This window comes from Scomber japonicus, chromosome 6 (assembly GCF_027409825.1).
Source record: "Scomber japonicus isolate fScoJap1 chromosome 6, fScoJap1.pri, whole genome shotgun sequence".
Lineage (NCBI taxonomy): Eukaryota > Metazoa > Chordata > Actinopteri > Scombriformes > Scombridae > Scomber > Scomber japonicus.
In genome coordinates this window covers 35966532-35981531 of record NC_070583.1, presented here as the reverse complement: position 1 = coordinate 35981531, position 15000 = coordinate 35966532, and the positions used below count along the sequence as shown (strand labels likewise).

Genomic DNA, 15000 nt, shown 5'->3' with positions numbered 1-15000 from the left:
TGGCTGCGCTGTGTGTGTGTGTGTGTGTGTGTGTGTGTGTGTGTGTGTGTGTGTGCGTGTGTGTGTGTGTTTGGTATTTCTTCACTAACTGAAAACAGATGCAGGAGCCTTTTTACTGATCAAATCATATTAGAAACCCAGCTGGGGGCCTTTTGCTACCCTGGTGGTTGGGATTCACATATTAAACCTATTACCTACTCTTCATCTTCAAATTAAAATGCAGAAACACCCAAAAACCGTTTATAAACTTCCTTTTCCTGCCTCCCTGTAGACGATGAGTAAGAATTGTGCTCCTGGCTGTGTGGACACCAGTAAGGCAGCAGCTGTTCTGTGTGCACTCACGCTGGACTCGGGTCGGCCGGCTCGTCACGCTGACGGTCTCTCCGCTGGGCCTCGACCCACGCTCAGGGCTCTGTGGCTGGAGCGGAGCGGGGAGAGAGTCCCCTCGAGCTGGTGACTCATCCGGCTCAACCGGGAGGTGGGGCCGGCCAGGCTCCACAGGCCTGTAGGATGAAGGGCTACCGGCCGGACGGGGCTGAGGCTGCTGAGGTGGAGGCTGGGGACGAGGTTGAGGCTGCTGAGGACGAGGCTGCTGTGGTGTAGGCTGATGGGGACGAGGCTGAGGCTGCTGAGGACGAGGCTGCTGTGGTGTAGGCTGATGAGGACGAGGCTGAGGCTGCTGAGGACGAGGCTGCTGTGGTGTAGGCTGATGATGCGGCTGCTGAGGACGAGGCTGCGGCTGCTGAGGTGGAGGCTGAGGACGAGGTTGAGGCTGCTGAGGACGAGGCTGCTGAGGTGTAGGCTGATAATGTGGCTGCTGAGGCTGAGGACGAGGCTGAGGCTGCTGAGGTGGAGGCTGAGGACGAGGCTGCTGAGTCTGAGGAGGAGGCTGCTGAGGACGAAGCTGAGGCTGCTGAGGACGAGGCTGCTGAGGACGAGGCTGCTGAGGCGGAGGCTGAGGACGAGGCTGCTGGGGTGGAGGCTGAGGACGAGGCTGCTGAGGACGAGGCAGCTGGGGCGGAGGCTCACCTGCTGTTGCTCCAGAGGAAGTGGGTGTCTGCTGAGACCTGGAGGCTCCAGCACTGCTATTGAACCCAGAACCGGCACCTGAGAGGGTAGAAAGGGGGATCGGACAAACTGGACTGAACAGACTGTAGACACTTATTCATCAACCTTCTACATCTATTCCCTCGCTCCTCTTTCTTTGACAACAGTACTGTAGGTGGCGCTGTCACTGCAGAAAAATACATCAAACTACAGCCTTGGCCAAGAAGATGTAAAATAATCTACTGTAAAACCCGGTGTATGAGACGCAGCTTTAATGTGACGCAGCTTTAACGTGACTTTTCTCATCTCAAAGTGGGGTGCTGACACAGTGTGTTGATGAGAAGTATTTCAGACACTAGTTTGGGACGGCAGCGACACACGGTATGAGCACAGATCTGAAGAATAAAAGATTCACTAACGATGACGCTTTGTTTGACTCGGGGTATAATAATAAAAATTAAAGCTGCAAGCTGCGATGATCGGGCCCAAGCTCCCCCTTTCTGTTGGAGTTAGGGTAAGGGTCCAAGAGACTTTTTTGGCCGTCTTTACATGATACATATGTGTAACAAATTTTGTTTGTCTTTGTCAATCTAAGTCGAGGGGCTCAATTTTTTTAATTTTCTAAGGGGCGCTATTGAGCCATTTTACGACGCCCATTACACCCAAACCGAATCTGCAGCATTGATAGCCGTTTCTAACTCGCGATAAGCTCAACAGAGCAGATTGCACCAGACAGGAAGTCAGACACTGAATCGGCATAATAATAAAACTTCCGTCTTTCAAAATAAAACAACCCGTGCAGCCTCCCGATCGTATCTCGGCAACAAACAGGAATAAAACAGACAGATAAAGACTCCATCTAGCTACGTAGCTACTGACACATGACATCAGCACAAACATCAAAGAAAATGACCAAATCAACCAAAATTGAGCAAGTTAACAAAACTGGGCCGTTTAGTTGTGCTGCTACTACAGTAATTACGGTAGACTAAAGGCTCTCATTCGGATTGGATTGGGCTGCTACTACAGTAATTACGGTAGACTAAAGGCACCCATTCTGATTTGATTGGGCTGCCGTAATTACTGTATTAACAGTGCAACTTCATTTTAAAAGGTAGATTTCTCTCCCAGAGCTCCGCTGCTGTAACGCTCCCGGTGTGAGTTGACGCCGGGCAGAGGACGGAGCTAAACCGTAGCGCAGCTGATCCGCGCCGCTGACGGACCCGGTGGAAATCCCCAGTAATAATGAAAGGTATATAAAAAAAGACTGCGACTTATACACCGGTTTTTACGGTACTTTTGATTTGTAACAGTAACTTTGATATCGGACAACAACTACCACCCACAGATGTGACAGTGTACATTATGTACCTTGGGTATCCTGGTTGCCGTGGGTTACCAGCTGAGCTCCTCGGCCCCCCAGCTGCTCCGTGGCTCTCTGGTTGAACTGCAGGGCTGAAGCGGAGTAGTGGTAACCGGGACCTGCTGGACAGATCTCCTTAAAGGCCACTGCAGCAGAAGAAGAAGAAGAAGAAGAGTTATATCCTCAACAGTTATCATCAGAAACTGAAGATGGTCTCCTATAAAAGATCATTAAAACCACTGCAGCACATTCAGAACCAGCAGAACATAACCAATCTTTACGCTGGTTTCCAGTTACCGTGCTACGTAAGCTTTGAAGCAGAGAAGCAGCTGTTTTCTCTGCTCTCATTTTTAAACTATAAACTTCATGATACTAACACATAAACTTAGGACTCTGCTGCATAATTAACATTCTTATAGGTTTATATTAAAAGACACCAGTTTGAATCATTTTAATCATGTTTTCTTTTATATAAGAGAAGTTCTAGTATAGTCTTTTTATTGGTATTTATCACATAGATCAATCCCCACAACATACACTCCCCGATACTCTAATCAGACAAAACACAAATAGCACAAAAAGCATCATAGGTACATAAATAATAATTAAAGCCGCAAGTTGCAATGAACGGGCCTTTGTTCCCATGCCCCGCCCCAAAACAGCAAAATTCGCTGCAACGTATCTTCAAGATCATAAGACGACAGAGTGAATATGAAGTTGATTAAATTTGTAGGAGAAGAGGACTGCGAGGAAAGAAGGAACAGTCAAAACAGACGGGGTCAATTTGACCCGGGAGGCCGACAGGAAGGTTAAAGTTTACTTTTATAAACTTATAAATGTTCCAATTTAGTGTGGAGGTATTAACTTAGTAAACTTTCTAGAACACTACAAGTACATGGTCCGTAGTATACTTGCTATACTTATACTATTACGCTCAAGCATAAACTTAACTTCAAGTATACTACTGTTTGCTAAGGCTCAGCAGCCGTTGCTATGGAGACGTGAGTCAAAGGTGTGAATCTGAAGCAATCTGTTCTTATAACCTTAGGCTTCATTTCTTTATTAGCATGACAGAAGTTGAAGTTTAAATGGGAATCTTATTAACTTCTACCTTCAAGTTTTTTTTTTCTGTAGCTTCAACTTTTTATAGAACAGATATTTTCTGAAGTAGTTTTTCATCTTTGGGTCTGAAGATTTAACCAGGAGGAGTTTCATGTTGATCCAAAGTTCATCTCACTTCATAACTCCACAGATCAGATGTTAAAGTGCTGCTGCAGGTTTATAAATCACGTTATATATCTGTGATCTGCTGCAGGTTTATAAATCACGTTATATATCTGTGATCTGCTGCAGGTTTATAAATCAGGTTATATATCTGTGATCTGCTGCGAGGATATAAATCCCACAGCTGCTGCACGGTTTTTACAGCGTGTGATGGCAGAGTGCTGCATGAAGGTGGCAAACACTTTTCTACCTTCCTTCTTTCTTTCCTTCCTTCCTTTTCTCCTTTCCTCCCTTCTTTCTTTCTTTCTTTCCTTCCTTCCTTCCTTTTCTTTCTTCCTTCCTCCCTTCTTTCTTCCTTTTCTTCCCTTCCTTCCTTCCTTCCTTCCTTCCATCATCTCTCCCTTCCTTCCTTCCTTCCATCATCTCTTCCTTCCTTCCATCATCTATTCCTTCCTTCCTTTTCTTCCTTTCCTTCTTTCCCTCCTTCCCTCTCTAATTCCTCCCTTCCTTCCTTCTTTCCCTCCTTCCCTCTCTCCTTCCTTCCTTCTTTCCCTCCTTCCACCTTTCCTTCCCTCCTTCTTTCCTTCCTTCTTTCCTCCGTCCTCCCTTTCATCCTTCTTTCCTCCCTTGCTTCCTTCTTCCTCCCTTCCTTCCTTCCAAAGTTTTTACGGTTACACCACTTAGACATTTTTACCATAATCCTCTAATATATTCTCTCTAAATGGATGAAAAGCAGAAATTTGATGCTGAGTCCACAAAAAAAGAATGTGTGTATAAATCACGTTATATATCTGTGATCTGCTGCAGGTTTATAAATCACGTTATATATCTGTGATCTGCTGCAGGTTTATAAATCACGTTATATATCTGTGATCTGCTGCGAGGATATAAATCCCACAGCTGCAGGGTTTTTACAGCGTGATGGCAGAGTGCTGCATGAAGGTGGCAAACACTGTGATGTGCATCCAGATCAATTATTATTCTCAATGGAAAGAAGCTTGGTAACTTCTGTAAATATCCCAAAATATCTATCCTTCCTTCCTTCCTTCTTTTCCTTCCTCCTTGCCTTCTTTCTTCCCTTCCTCTTTTCCTTTCTCCCTCCCTCATTCCTTATTTCCTCTGTCCTTCCTTCCTTTCCTTACTTCCATCTGTCCTCCCTCCCTCCCTCCCTCCTTCTCTCCTCCCTTCCTTCTTTCCTTCCTCTGTCCTTCCTTCCTTCCTTTCCTTACTTCCATCTGTCCTCCCTCCCTCCCTCCTTCTTTCCTTCCTCCGTCCTTCCTTCCTTCCTTTCCTTACTTCCATCTCTCCTTCCTCCCTCCCTCCTTCTCTCCTCTCTTCCTTCTTTCCTTCCTCTGTCCCCCTTTCTTCTTCCTTCCTTCCTTCTTTCTTCCCTTCCTCCCTCCCTCCTTCTCTCTTTCTTTCCTCCCCCCTACCTTCCTTCATTCTTTCCTCCGTCCATCATTCCTTCCTTCCAGCCTTCCTTCCTCCCTTCCTTTCAATGAGTGTCCTATAAAGGGTTAAACTCTTACCAAGTTTATCATTGACTCTTATTATTACTGGAGCTGCTCTCATCTCATCTATAAGTGTGATTAATAGCCAACGTCTGCAGAAACAGTTTCCAAAGTTTCCAAATCTAGAGAGAAGGTCACCACGTTGATGTAACAGCAGATACTTAACTTTATTTATGAAGCTCTTTTCATTAATCACAAATACATTTATACACGTGGGCTGTCAGCGTTAACGCGTTAATCACGGTTAGATTAATGCAATCCATAACGCGTTAATGTTTTTTTAATCGCATTTTAATGTTGCAAGCCTTTTTGTCCCTTCCACTCCCCCGTAGACGGCTCCTCTAGCTGTAGCGCTATGCTTTGAAGTGGCCTCCTGCAGTAAACCTACCGCGCTGATGGAAAGTAAGAGAGCTACTGGACTTTTGAACGGCTTGTTTAACTTTAAAACACTTCCAGACGCTTCAGTTGACAAGTCAAAAGTAAAATGCAACCTGTGTCAAACGGAGTTTAACTACCACCGGAGTACGTGGAGTTTGAGTTAGCACCTCCACGCTAAACACCCAGGTGCAGCCAAGCCAGCCTCAGCTCCACCAAAGGACCATTTTGGAGTGTGGGAGTCGCAGCAGAGCCGTGATTGATTCCCAGTTAAGACACTCTGGTAAGAAATGCTTTACATTATGGGCTTAAAACTGCCTTCAAATGGAAAATAACAGGATTTTAAACATGACATTCAAAACGCCATTAATCGTGATTAACTATAGAAATTCTGCGATTAATCTCGATTAAAAAAAATTAATCGTTTGACAGCCCTAATATGTATAAATGATTTTAGCTGTAAGTCTATAATGAGAAACTTTCTCAAATAATTAAATTAAATTAAATAATTATTAGTTTGAGGTTGTTTCTCATTACAAACACTTACAGGATCTTTTTTTTCATCACATTGGCAGAAACGGGTTTCCACAGAGGAGACACAGTCAGCAGTGACACCTGTACACGGCTCAGTGACAAATAAATAAATAATATGTTTTAAAAACTAGTTTATAAAGCAGCATCAGGTTTGTTAAAATGTACATTTAGTATTTTTGTTGGTTTTTTATCATTTAAATGACATTTACACCATTTTTTTTAACCAAAAGTAAGACTGAATGCTCCTGAAAATGTCAAATGGTGTAACCACAAAAGAATGATTTTGGTTACACCACTTAGACATTTTTGCCATAATCCTCCCTCCCTCCCTCCCTTCCAAAGTTTTTATGGTTACACCACTTAGACATTTTTACCATAATCCTCTAATATATTCTCCTTCCTTCCTTCCTTCCTTCCTCCCTCCCTCCCTTCCTTCCTTCTCTCTTTCTTTCCTCCCTTCCTTCATTCCTTTTGTCATTCCTTCCTTTATTCCTCCCTTCTTTCCTTCCTACCTCCCTCCCTCCTCCCTTCCTTCATTCCTTCTGTCATTCCTCACTCCCTTCCTTCCTTCCTCCTTCTCTCTTTCTTTCCTTCCTCCCTTCCTTCCTTCTTCCTCCCTTCCATCCTTCCTCTTTTCCTTCCTTCTTCCTTCCTTCCTCCCTTCCTTCCTTCCTCCCAAAGTTTTTATGGTTACACCACTTAGACATTTTTACCATAATCCTCTAATATATTCTCTCTAAATGGATTAAAAGCAGAAATTTGATGCTGGGTCCACAAAAAAAGAATGTGTGAAGTTATTCATACGTTTATTTTCACATTTTAACCCTTTAAATTTAAACTGAACCACATGGAGACAGTAAAACCATCACTGACCCTTAAACACATGCATCTTAAACCAACCTGAACCAAAGTAAGGACATCTCTGGCAGTTGGGCCCCCAGGCTTTGCCGACTCGGCTGCAGCAGCAGATCTGCTTGGTGATGTTCCTGAGGATGGGCAGGGAGCAGGAGGACGGACCCTGACCCGCACCCAGGACGCGGAAACACTGACCCTTCTCGTCTGAGATCACGCTCTGAGCTGAGGAGGACACACAGCAGGAGGACACACAGCGGACATGTTACACACACACACCTACACACACACACACACACACTGGAGCTGGAGCTGGGAGTCCAAACACACTTAAAGCCGAGGCATCATCAGCGGAGCCCTGCATGCAGGATTGAAACATGCTGCTGCTTCTCAGCTCCATTCAGGCCGACATGAACAGAGACATTCAGACAGGACGGCCTCGACGGACACTCAACACAAATCAAGCAAGCCGCCCACCGTTTGATCTGATACGAGGAACAAGAAGAACCATTTAGGAACAAAGACAGAGGAGCTTGTTGATGACAGAGAGCTGCTGTGTTGATCTAAATCACCATGTTTACTTGCTGGCTTTCTGTACCCTGCTCGCCCGTTGCTTAATCCTTCTGAAATGGAAAGATGCCATCCCTCCATCCCACACACTTCATGGATCAGAAGTATTTTATATTATATGAAATTGGAAAAAATAAAACACACGCTTTAGAGGTTCAACTGGTAAATTCAATAAGATTTGGCAACCCCCTTTCTGAGATATGTGGAAGAGAAATCAGAGCTGGATGAATAGAGTTAATTAGGACAACCACTGACTTCATTGTGTCCAGATGACAACCTGCTTAACCCTCCTGTTGTCCTTGAGTCAAGGAAGGAAGGAAGGAAGGAGGGAGGAAGAAGGAAGGAAAGGAGGGAGGAAGGAGGGAAGGAAGAAGGAAGGAAAGGAGGGATGAAGGAAGGAAGGAAAGGAGGGAAGGAAGAAGGAAGGAAAGGAGGGAGGAAAGAAGAACGAGAGACGGAAGGAAGAAGGAAGGAAAGGAGGGAAGGAAAGGAGGAAGGAAGGAAAGGAGGGAGGAAAGAAGGAAGGAAAGGAGGGAGGAAGGAGGGAAGGAAAAGAGGAAGGAAGGAAAGGAGAGAGGGAGGAAAGAAAGAGAAGGAGGGAAGGAAGGAAGAAGGAAGGAAGGAAAGGAGGGAGGAAAGAAGGAAGGAAAGGAGGGAGGAAGGAAAGGAGGGAGGAAAGAAGGAAGGAAGAAGGAAGGAAGGAAAGGAGGGAGGAAAGAAAGAGAAGGAGGGAAGGAAGGAAGAAGGAAGGAAGGAAGGAAAGAAGGAAGGAAAGAGGGAAGGAAGGAAGAAGGAAGGAAAGGAGGGAAGAAAGAAGGAAGGAAAGGAGGGAGGGAGGAAAGAAGGAAGGGAGGAAAGAAGGAACAGTCAAAACACATGGGGTCAATTTGACCTACGACACGAGGGTTAAATACTATCCAAAGTCTGGAGAAGAATCTCAACTATCCGACTTCCCATCTGAACATATTTGGGTTTCTAAGCAGGGTTGGTTGAGAAGTCAGTAATCATATTAATGAACTGTATCCCACGGTTACGCTACATTTCTCATATAACCAGACAAAGTTTAAGACCTACCATCGTTAATAACAAGACTTTTTTTATTACCTTAAACTCTTAAAATCTAACATAAGACTTTTTAACCCTCCTGTTGTCCTCGAGTCAAGGAAGGAAGGAGGAAAGAAGGAAAGAAAAGAGGGAGGAAGGAGGAAGAAAGGAAAGGAGGGAGGGAGGGAGGGAGGGAGGAGGAAGGATAAAAGAAAAAAAAGGAGGGAGGGAGGGAGGGAGGGAGGAAGGAAGGAAGGATATGATGGGTTACTTTACTGTAGTACAGTTTGAGGTACTCGTACTTTACAGTAGTACAGTTAGAGGTACTTGTACTTTACTGTAGTACAGTTAGAGGTACTAGTACTTTACTGTAGTACAGTTAGAGGTACTTCTACTTTACTGTAGTACAGTTTGAGGTACTTGTACTTTACTGTAGTACAGTTAGAGGTACTTGTACTTTACTGTAGTACAGTTAGAGGTACTTGTACTTTACTCTAGTACAGTTTGAGGTACTTGTACTATACTGCAGTACAGTTTGAGGTACTTGTACTCTACTGTAGTACAGTCTGAGGTACTAGTACTTTACTGTAGTACAGTTTGAGGTACTTGTACTTTACTGTCGTACAGTTTGAGGTACTTGTACTTTACTGTAGTACAGTTTGAGGTACTTGTACTTGACTGCAGTACAGTTTGAGGTACTAGTACTTTACTGTCGTACAGTTTGAGGTACTTGTACTTTACTGTAGTGCAGTTTGAGGTACTTGTACTTGACTGCAGTACAGTTTGAGGTACTAGTACTATACTGTAGTACTTGTACTTTACTATAGTACAGTCTGAGGTACTAGTACTCTACTGTAGTACTTGTACTTTACTGTAGTACAGTTTGAGGTACTAGTACTATACTGTAGTACAGTTTGAGGTACTTGTACTTTACTGTAGTACAGTTAGAGGTACTTTGTACATTACTGTAGTACAGTTAGAGGTACTTGTACTTTACTGTAGTACAGTTTGAGGTACTAGTACTATACTGTAGTACAGTTAGAGGTACTTGTACATTACTGTAGTACAGTTAGAGGTACTTGTACTTTACTGCAGTACAGTTTGAGGTACTAGTACTTTACTGCAGTACAGTTAGAGGTACTTCTACTTTACTGTAGTACAGTTTGAGGTACTTGTACTTTACTGTAGTACAGTTTGAGGTACTTATACTTTACAGTAGTACAGTTTAAGGTACTCGTACTTTACAGTAGTACAGTTAGAGGTACTAGTACTTTACTCTAGTACAGTTTGAGGTACTTGTATTCTATAATATAACAAGCTTTTAAAATACAACACATTGTTAAAGATGAAACCAGTCAGCAGTGTGTAGTCGGCTCACATTTCAGATGTCTATGAGTTGTTAACAGCTCCACCAAATACTGATTCTTCCCTCTAAACTTCTCACATGCTTTCATTTCAATAAATGTTCAAATGATCCAATAAATGTTCAAATGATCCAATAAATGTTCAAATGATCCAATAAATGTTCAAATGATCCAATATTTCAGCAAAAATCAAAGATTAGAGAAAAAGTCCAAAAAACTGAAAACACATTTGTGTATCAGAGCTTTGTTTCTTCTTCTTTCCTCTCTCATTAATCATCTCCCCTCTTGAAGTCGGTATTTACATTTTGTTGTTAATACTGCGATCTCGGGTGTTTACAGTGCTGCGGAACATAAACGACACACACACACACACACACACACAAAACACACACAGAGAATATACACACCCCTCCTCGAGCACATCCGGCCAGATTGTAAGCAACAGAGAGACGAGACATTATCAGGCTTCATCAACCAGCATTAAGCTTTGATTAGTGCGTTGTCATTGGTTACCAGGCGGACCAGCATCCTGCAGCAGACCCACCACTCCTCCTCCTCCTCCTCCTCCTCCTCCTCCTCCTCCTCCTCTTCTTCTTCAGCGAATGCCGGTTGGAATAAGCAGAGCTCCAGTCGGGGCTTCACAGAAAGCATGTGAGCACCAGACCTGATGAAGTGCACGGATCCTCCAGCAGAACAAAGTGTTCCACTGAGCGCTCACAGAACAAAGACTTCATTTGGCCTTCGACGGAACAAAGAGACCGACTGACTGTCACACAGAACAAAGACTTCATTGGCCTTTAGAGGAATGGAAAGTTTCATCAAGTCTCTGTAAAGCTCCGTGAAGCCAGCTGAATATTAAAGGGCCAATTCACCTATTTTACACAATGTTTGACAGACAAGGAAGGAAGGATGGAAGGAAGGAAGGAAAGGAGGGAAGGAAGGAAGGTAGGAGGGAGGAAGAAGGAAGAAAGGAGGAAGGAAGGAAGGAAAGAGAGAAGGAGGGAAGGAAGGGAGAAGGAAGAAGGAAGGAAAGGAGGGAGGAAAGAAAGGAGGGAGGAAAGAAAGAGAAAAGGAGGGAAGGAAGGAAAGGAGGGAGGGAGGAAAGAAAGAGAAAAGGAGGGAAGGAAGGAAAGGAAGGAATGAAGGAAGAAATAAATGAAGGAAGGAAGGAAGGAAGGAAAGAAAGAGAAAAGGAGGGAAGGAAGGAAAGGAGGGAGGGAGGAAAGGAAGAGAGAAGGAGGGAAGGAAGGGTGAAGGAAGAAGGAAGGAAAGGAGGGAGGAAAGAAAGGAGGGAGGAAAGAAAGAGAAAAGGAGGGAAGGAAGGAAAGGAGGGAGGGAGGAAAGAAAGAGAGAAGGGGGGAAAGAAGGAAAGGAAGGAAGGAAGGAATGAAGGAATGAAGGAAGGAAGGAAAGGAGGAAGGAAGGAGGGAGGAAGGAAAGGAGGAAGGAAGGAGGGAGGAAGGAAAGGAGGAAGGAAGGAGGGAGGAAAGAAAGAGAGAAGGAGGGAAGGAAGGGTGAAGGAAGAAGGAAGGAAGAAGGAAGGAAAGGAGGGAGGAAAGAAAGAGAAAAGGAGGGAAGGAAGGAAAGGAAGGAAGGAAGGAAGGAAGGAAGGAAGGAAGAAGTAAGGAAAGGAGGGAAGGAAAGGAAGGAAGGAAGGAAGGAAAGGAGGGAAGGAAGGAAGGAGGAAGGAAAGGAGGGAGGAAGGAAAGAAAGAGAGAAGGAGGGAAGGAAGGGTGAAGGAAGAAGGAAGGAAAGGAGGAAGGAAGGGACGGAGGAAGGAAAGGAGGGAGAAAAGAAGGAAGGAAAGGAGGGAGAAAAGAAGGAAGGAAGGGAGGAAAGAAGGGACAGTCAAAACGGGCAGGGTCAATTTGACCCGGGAGGACGACATGAGGGTTAAGTTTACAAGAATAAATTAATAATGATGTAATTTGTCTTTCTCACAAAGGAAGAAGGAAGGAGGGAGGGAGGAAAGGAGGGAGAAAAGAAGGAAGGAAAGGAGGGAAGGAAAGGAGGAAGGAAGGAGGGAGGGAGGAAAGCTTCACTAGGAGGACATCAGTATGTAATTGGTCACCTGTTGCTTTTCATTCACTTCAATGAAATCATAACTGTGACAGTCAGCGGTCGTCCTCATGAGCTCAGATGGATTCAGGAAGTCCTGATCTGGAGTCTGCATTATTCCTGATTTCATTCTCAAGCCGGGCGGCGTGTGTGTGTGTGTGTGTGCACGTGTGTGGGCGTGCACGTGTGTGTGTTACTTACAGATGCAGATTCCATGTGAGGCGTCGAGGATGAACCCCGCCCTACACACACAGCTATAGCTCCCCCCGGTGTTCACACAGATCCCGTTCTCACACAGCCCCGGCTGGAGGCACTCATTCACATCTACACACACACACACACACACACACACACACACACACACACACACAGATTACCATGTATACACACACATACACACACACACACACAAATTATGAATACAGGGCCACACAAATGGACATTCACTCAGTTGCTCATAGATGTAGAGAGACAGAGCTGTGGTTTCATTCTGTTTCTATAAAGTTAACATTTAGTTTTCTATCACCAAATTAAACCTTTACTAAACTAACCTAAACCAAATTAAACCTTTACTAAACTAACCTAAACTAAACTAAACCTTTACTAAACTAACCTAAATTAAACTAAACCTTTACTAAACTAACCTAAATTAAACTAAACCTTTACTAAACTAACCTAAATTAAACTAAACCTTTACTAAACTAACCTAAACTAAACTAAACCTTTACTAAACTAACCTAAATTAAACTAAACCTTTACTAAACTAACCTAAACTAAACTAAACCTTTACTAAACTAACCTAAACTAAACTTAAACTAAACCTTTACTAAACTAAACTTAAACTAAACCTTTACTAAACTAACCTAAATTAAACTTAAACTAAACCTTTACTAAACTAACCTAAACTAAATCTTTACTAAACTAACCTAAACTAAACTAAACTAAACTAAACTAAACCTTTACTAAACTAACCTAAACTAAACCTTTACTAAACTAACCTAAACTAAACTAAACCTTTACTAAACTAACCTAAACTAAACTTAAACTAAACCTTTACTAAACTAACCTAAATTAAACTTAAACTAATCTAAACTATCCCTAATTAACCGTAAACTCAGGACTGATAGTGGTGCGGGGGTGCTATGTATGTATGCGGCTCCATTTTAAACACATGACATATAAAACATTATTTGAAAATAACCCTTTTAACTATCTCGCCTCTTATCTGCCATATTGTCACATTAATGCTGCAGCAGTACAAAGAAAGGTCAGTAGGGGGCAGTAGCATGTGACAAATATCTAAAAATAGAAAACTAATAAATATAGTTAACTTCAGGAAGTATCTACGCCCAGCTCCATTTATTCTTTATGTCTTCGTCGACATCTTTGGTGTCTTCCTCTGGTTTCATAAACTTGGCCTAATAGTAGGCCTATTGATCTGGGTGAACGTACGTCGGAGATACTATCAGCCGTGTAAACTAAACTAAACTTAATCTAAATTAAATCTGAACTAAATTAAACCTAATCTAAACTAAATTAACCTAAAACTAAACTATCAAATGTAACTAACCCTAACTTAAACTCAGTGAAACTTAAGGTAAGCTAAATCTAAACTAACCTAGATCTAAACTATCAAACTAAGCTGAACTAACCTAAACTTAAACTAAAACTAAACTAAGCTTTCAAACTAAACTAAACTAACTTCACATAAACTTAACTTAAACTAAATTCATCTAAACTAAAACTAAACCAAATCAACCTAAACTTAAACTAAAACTGAACTATCCCAAACTAAATTAAACCTAATCTAAACTAACCTAAAACTAAGCGTTCAAACTAAACTAAACTTAGCGTTCAAACTAAACTAAACTAACTTAAACTAATCGAAACTAAAAGTAAATTAATCTAAACTAAAACTAAACTAAATCAATCTAAACTGAACTAACCTGAACTTAAACTAAAACCAAATGGTCCCAAACTAAACTTAAACTTAAACTAACCTAAAACTAAGCGTTCAAACTAAACTAACTTCACATAAACTTAACTTAAACTAACTTAAACTAATTGAAATTAAACTTAAACTAAATTAATCTAAACTAAATTAATCTAAACTAAAACTAAAGTAAATCACCCTAAGCTTAACTAAACTAAAACTAAATTAAACCTAATGTAAACTAGCCTAAAACTAAGCTTTCAAACTAAACTAACTACACATAAACTTAAATTAAACTAACCTAAACTTAAACTATCCCAAACAAAACTTAAACTAAATCAAGCTAAAATAAACTAAATTAAAACAACCTAACTTGAACTTAAACTAAAACTAAATTATCCCAAACTAAACTTAAACTAACTTAAAACTAAGCTTTCAAACTAAACTAACTTAAACTAATCGAAACTAAACTTAAACTAAATTAATCTAAACTAAAACTAAACTAAGCTTTCAAACTAAACTAAACTAACTTCACATAAACTTAACCTGTACTAACTTAAACTTAAACTAACTTAAACTAACCTAAACTAATTTAAACCTAACCTAACCTTATCTACCCCCCCCCCCCCCCTCATGTTCTTGTGTTTGTTCAGAGAGGGAACGAGCTCCACATTCACACAGCCGACGGTGTTTGTCAGATCGAATGTCTTCACGCAGCCGCCGGTGGTTTGTCAGATCGAATGTCTTCACGCAGCAGGAATGAGTCGAACACGCTGCTGAACACGCTGCTGGACTCTGGAGCAGCAGTAATTACTCAGAGACAGACGCTCCGCTCCGCCAGGAGCTGATATCATGGGTTCGTGTCCCAAACCGTCAACATCAAGCACCGAGTCACACTCATTACGTTAACTTTATAAAGACGTTGTTGATGTGTGTTAGCATCTAGCATACGTAATGTTTGCTAGCATCATTCTGGAGATTACATCAGAACAAACCAGCAGCTGGATTTCTGCCAGATGTGTTTGATGTTTGAAGATAAAACTTTATTTATAACTAAATGTATTAACACTGGATTTAATAATAACTGTGTAAACTATGTGTGTGTGTCTGTTACTGTGTGTGTGT

At 42.1% G+C, this 15000-nt stretch overlaps 1 protein-coding gene across 1 annotated transcript in view; it reads right to left on the bottom strand.

The window, feature by feature from the left end:
- The window catches only part of LOC128359989 (latent-transforming growth factor beta-binding protein 4), a 69384-nt gene that overhangs the window by 28467 nt on the left and 25917 nt on the right, over positions 1 to 15000 (bottom strand). The window contains exons 7-10 of the mRNA XM_053320304.1: positions 12144 to 12266; positions 6955 to 7131; positions 2419 to 2556; positions 343 to 1107 (exon numbers count right to left, since the gene is read on the bottom strand). Of these exons, the coding sequence (XP_053176279.1) occupies positions 343 to 1107; positions 2419 to 2556; positions 6955 to 7131; positions 12144 to 12266 (1203 nt within the window). The remainder of the gene's footprint in view (positions 1 to 342; positions 1108 to 2418; positions 2557 to 6954; positions 7132 to 12143; positions 12267 to 15000) is intronic.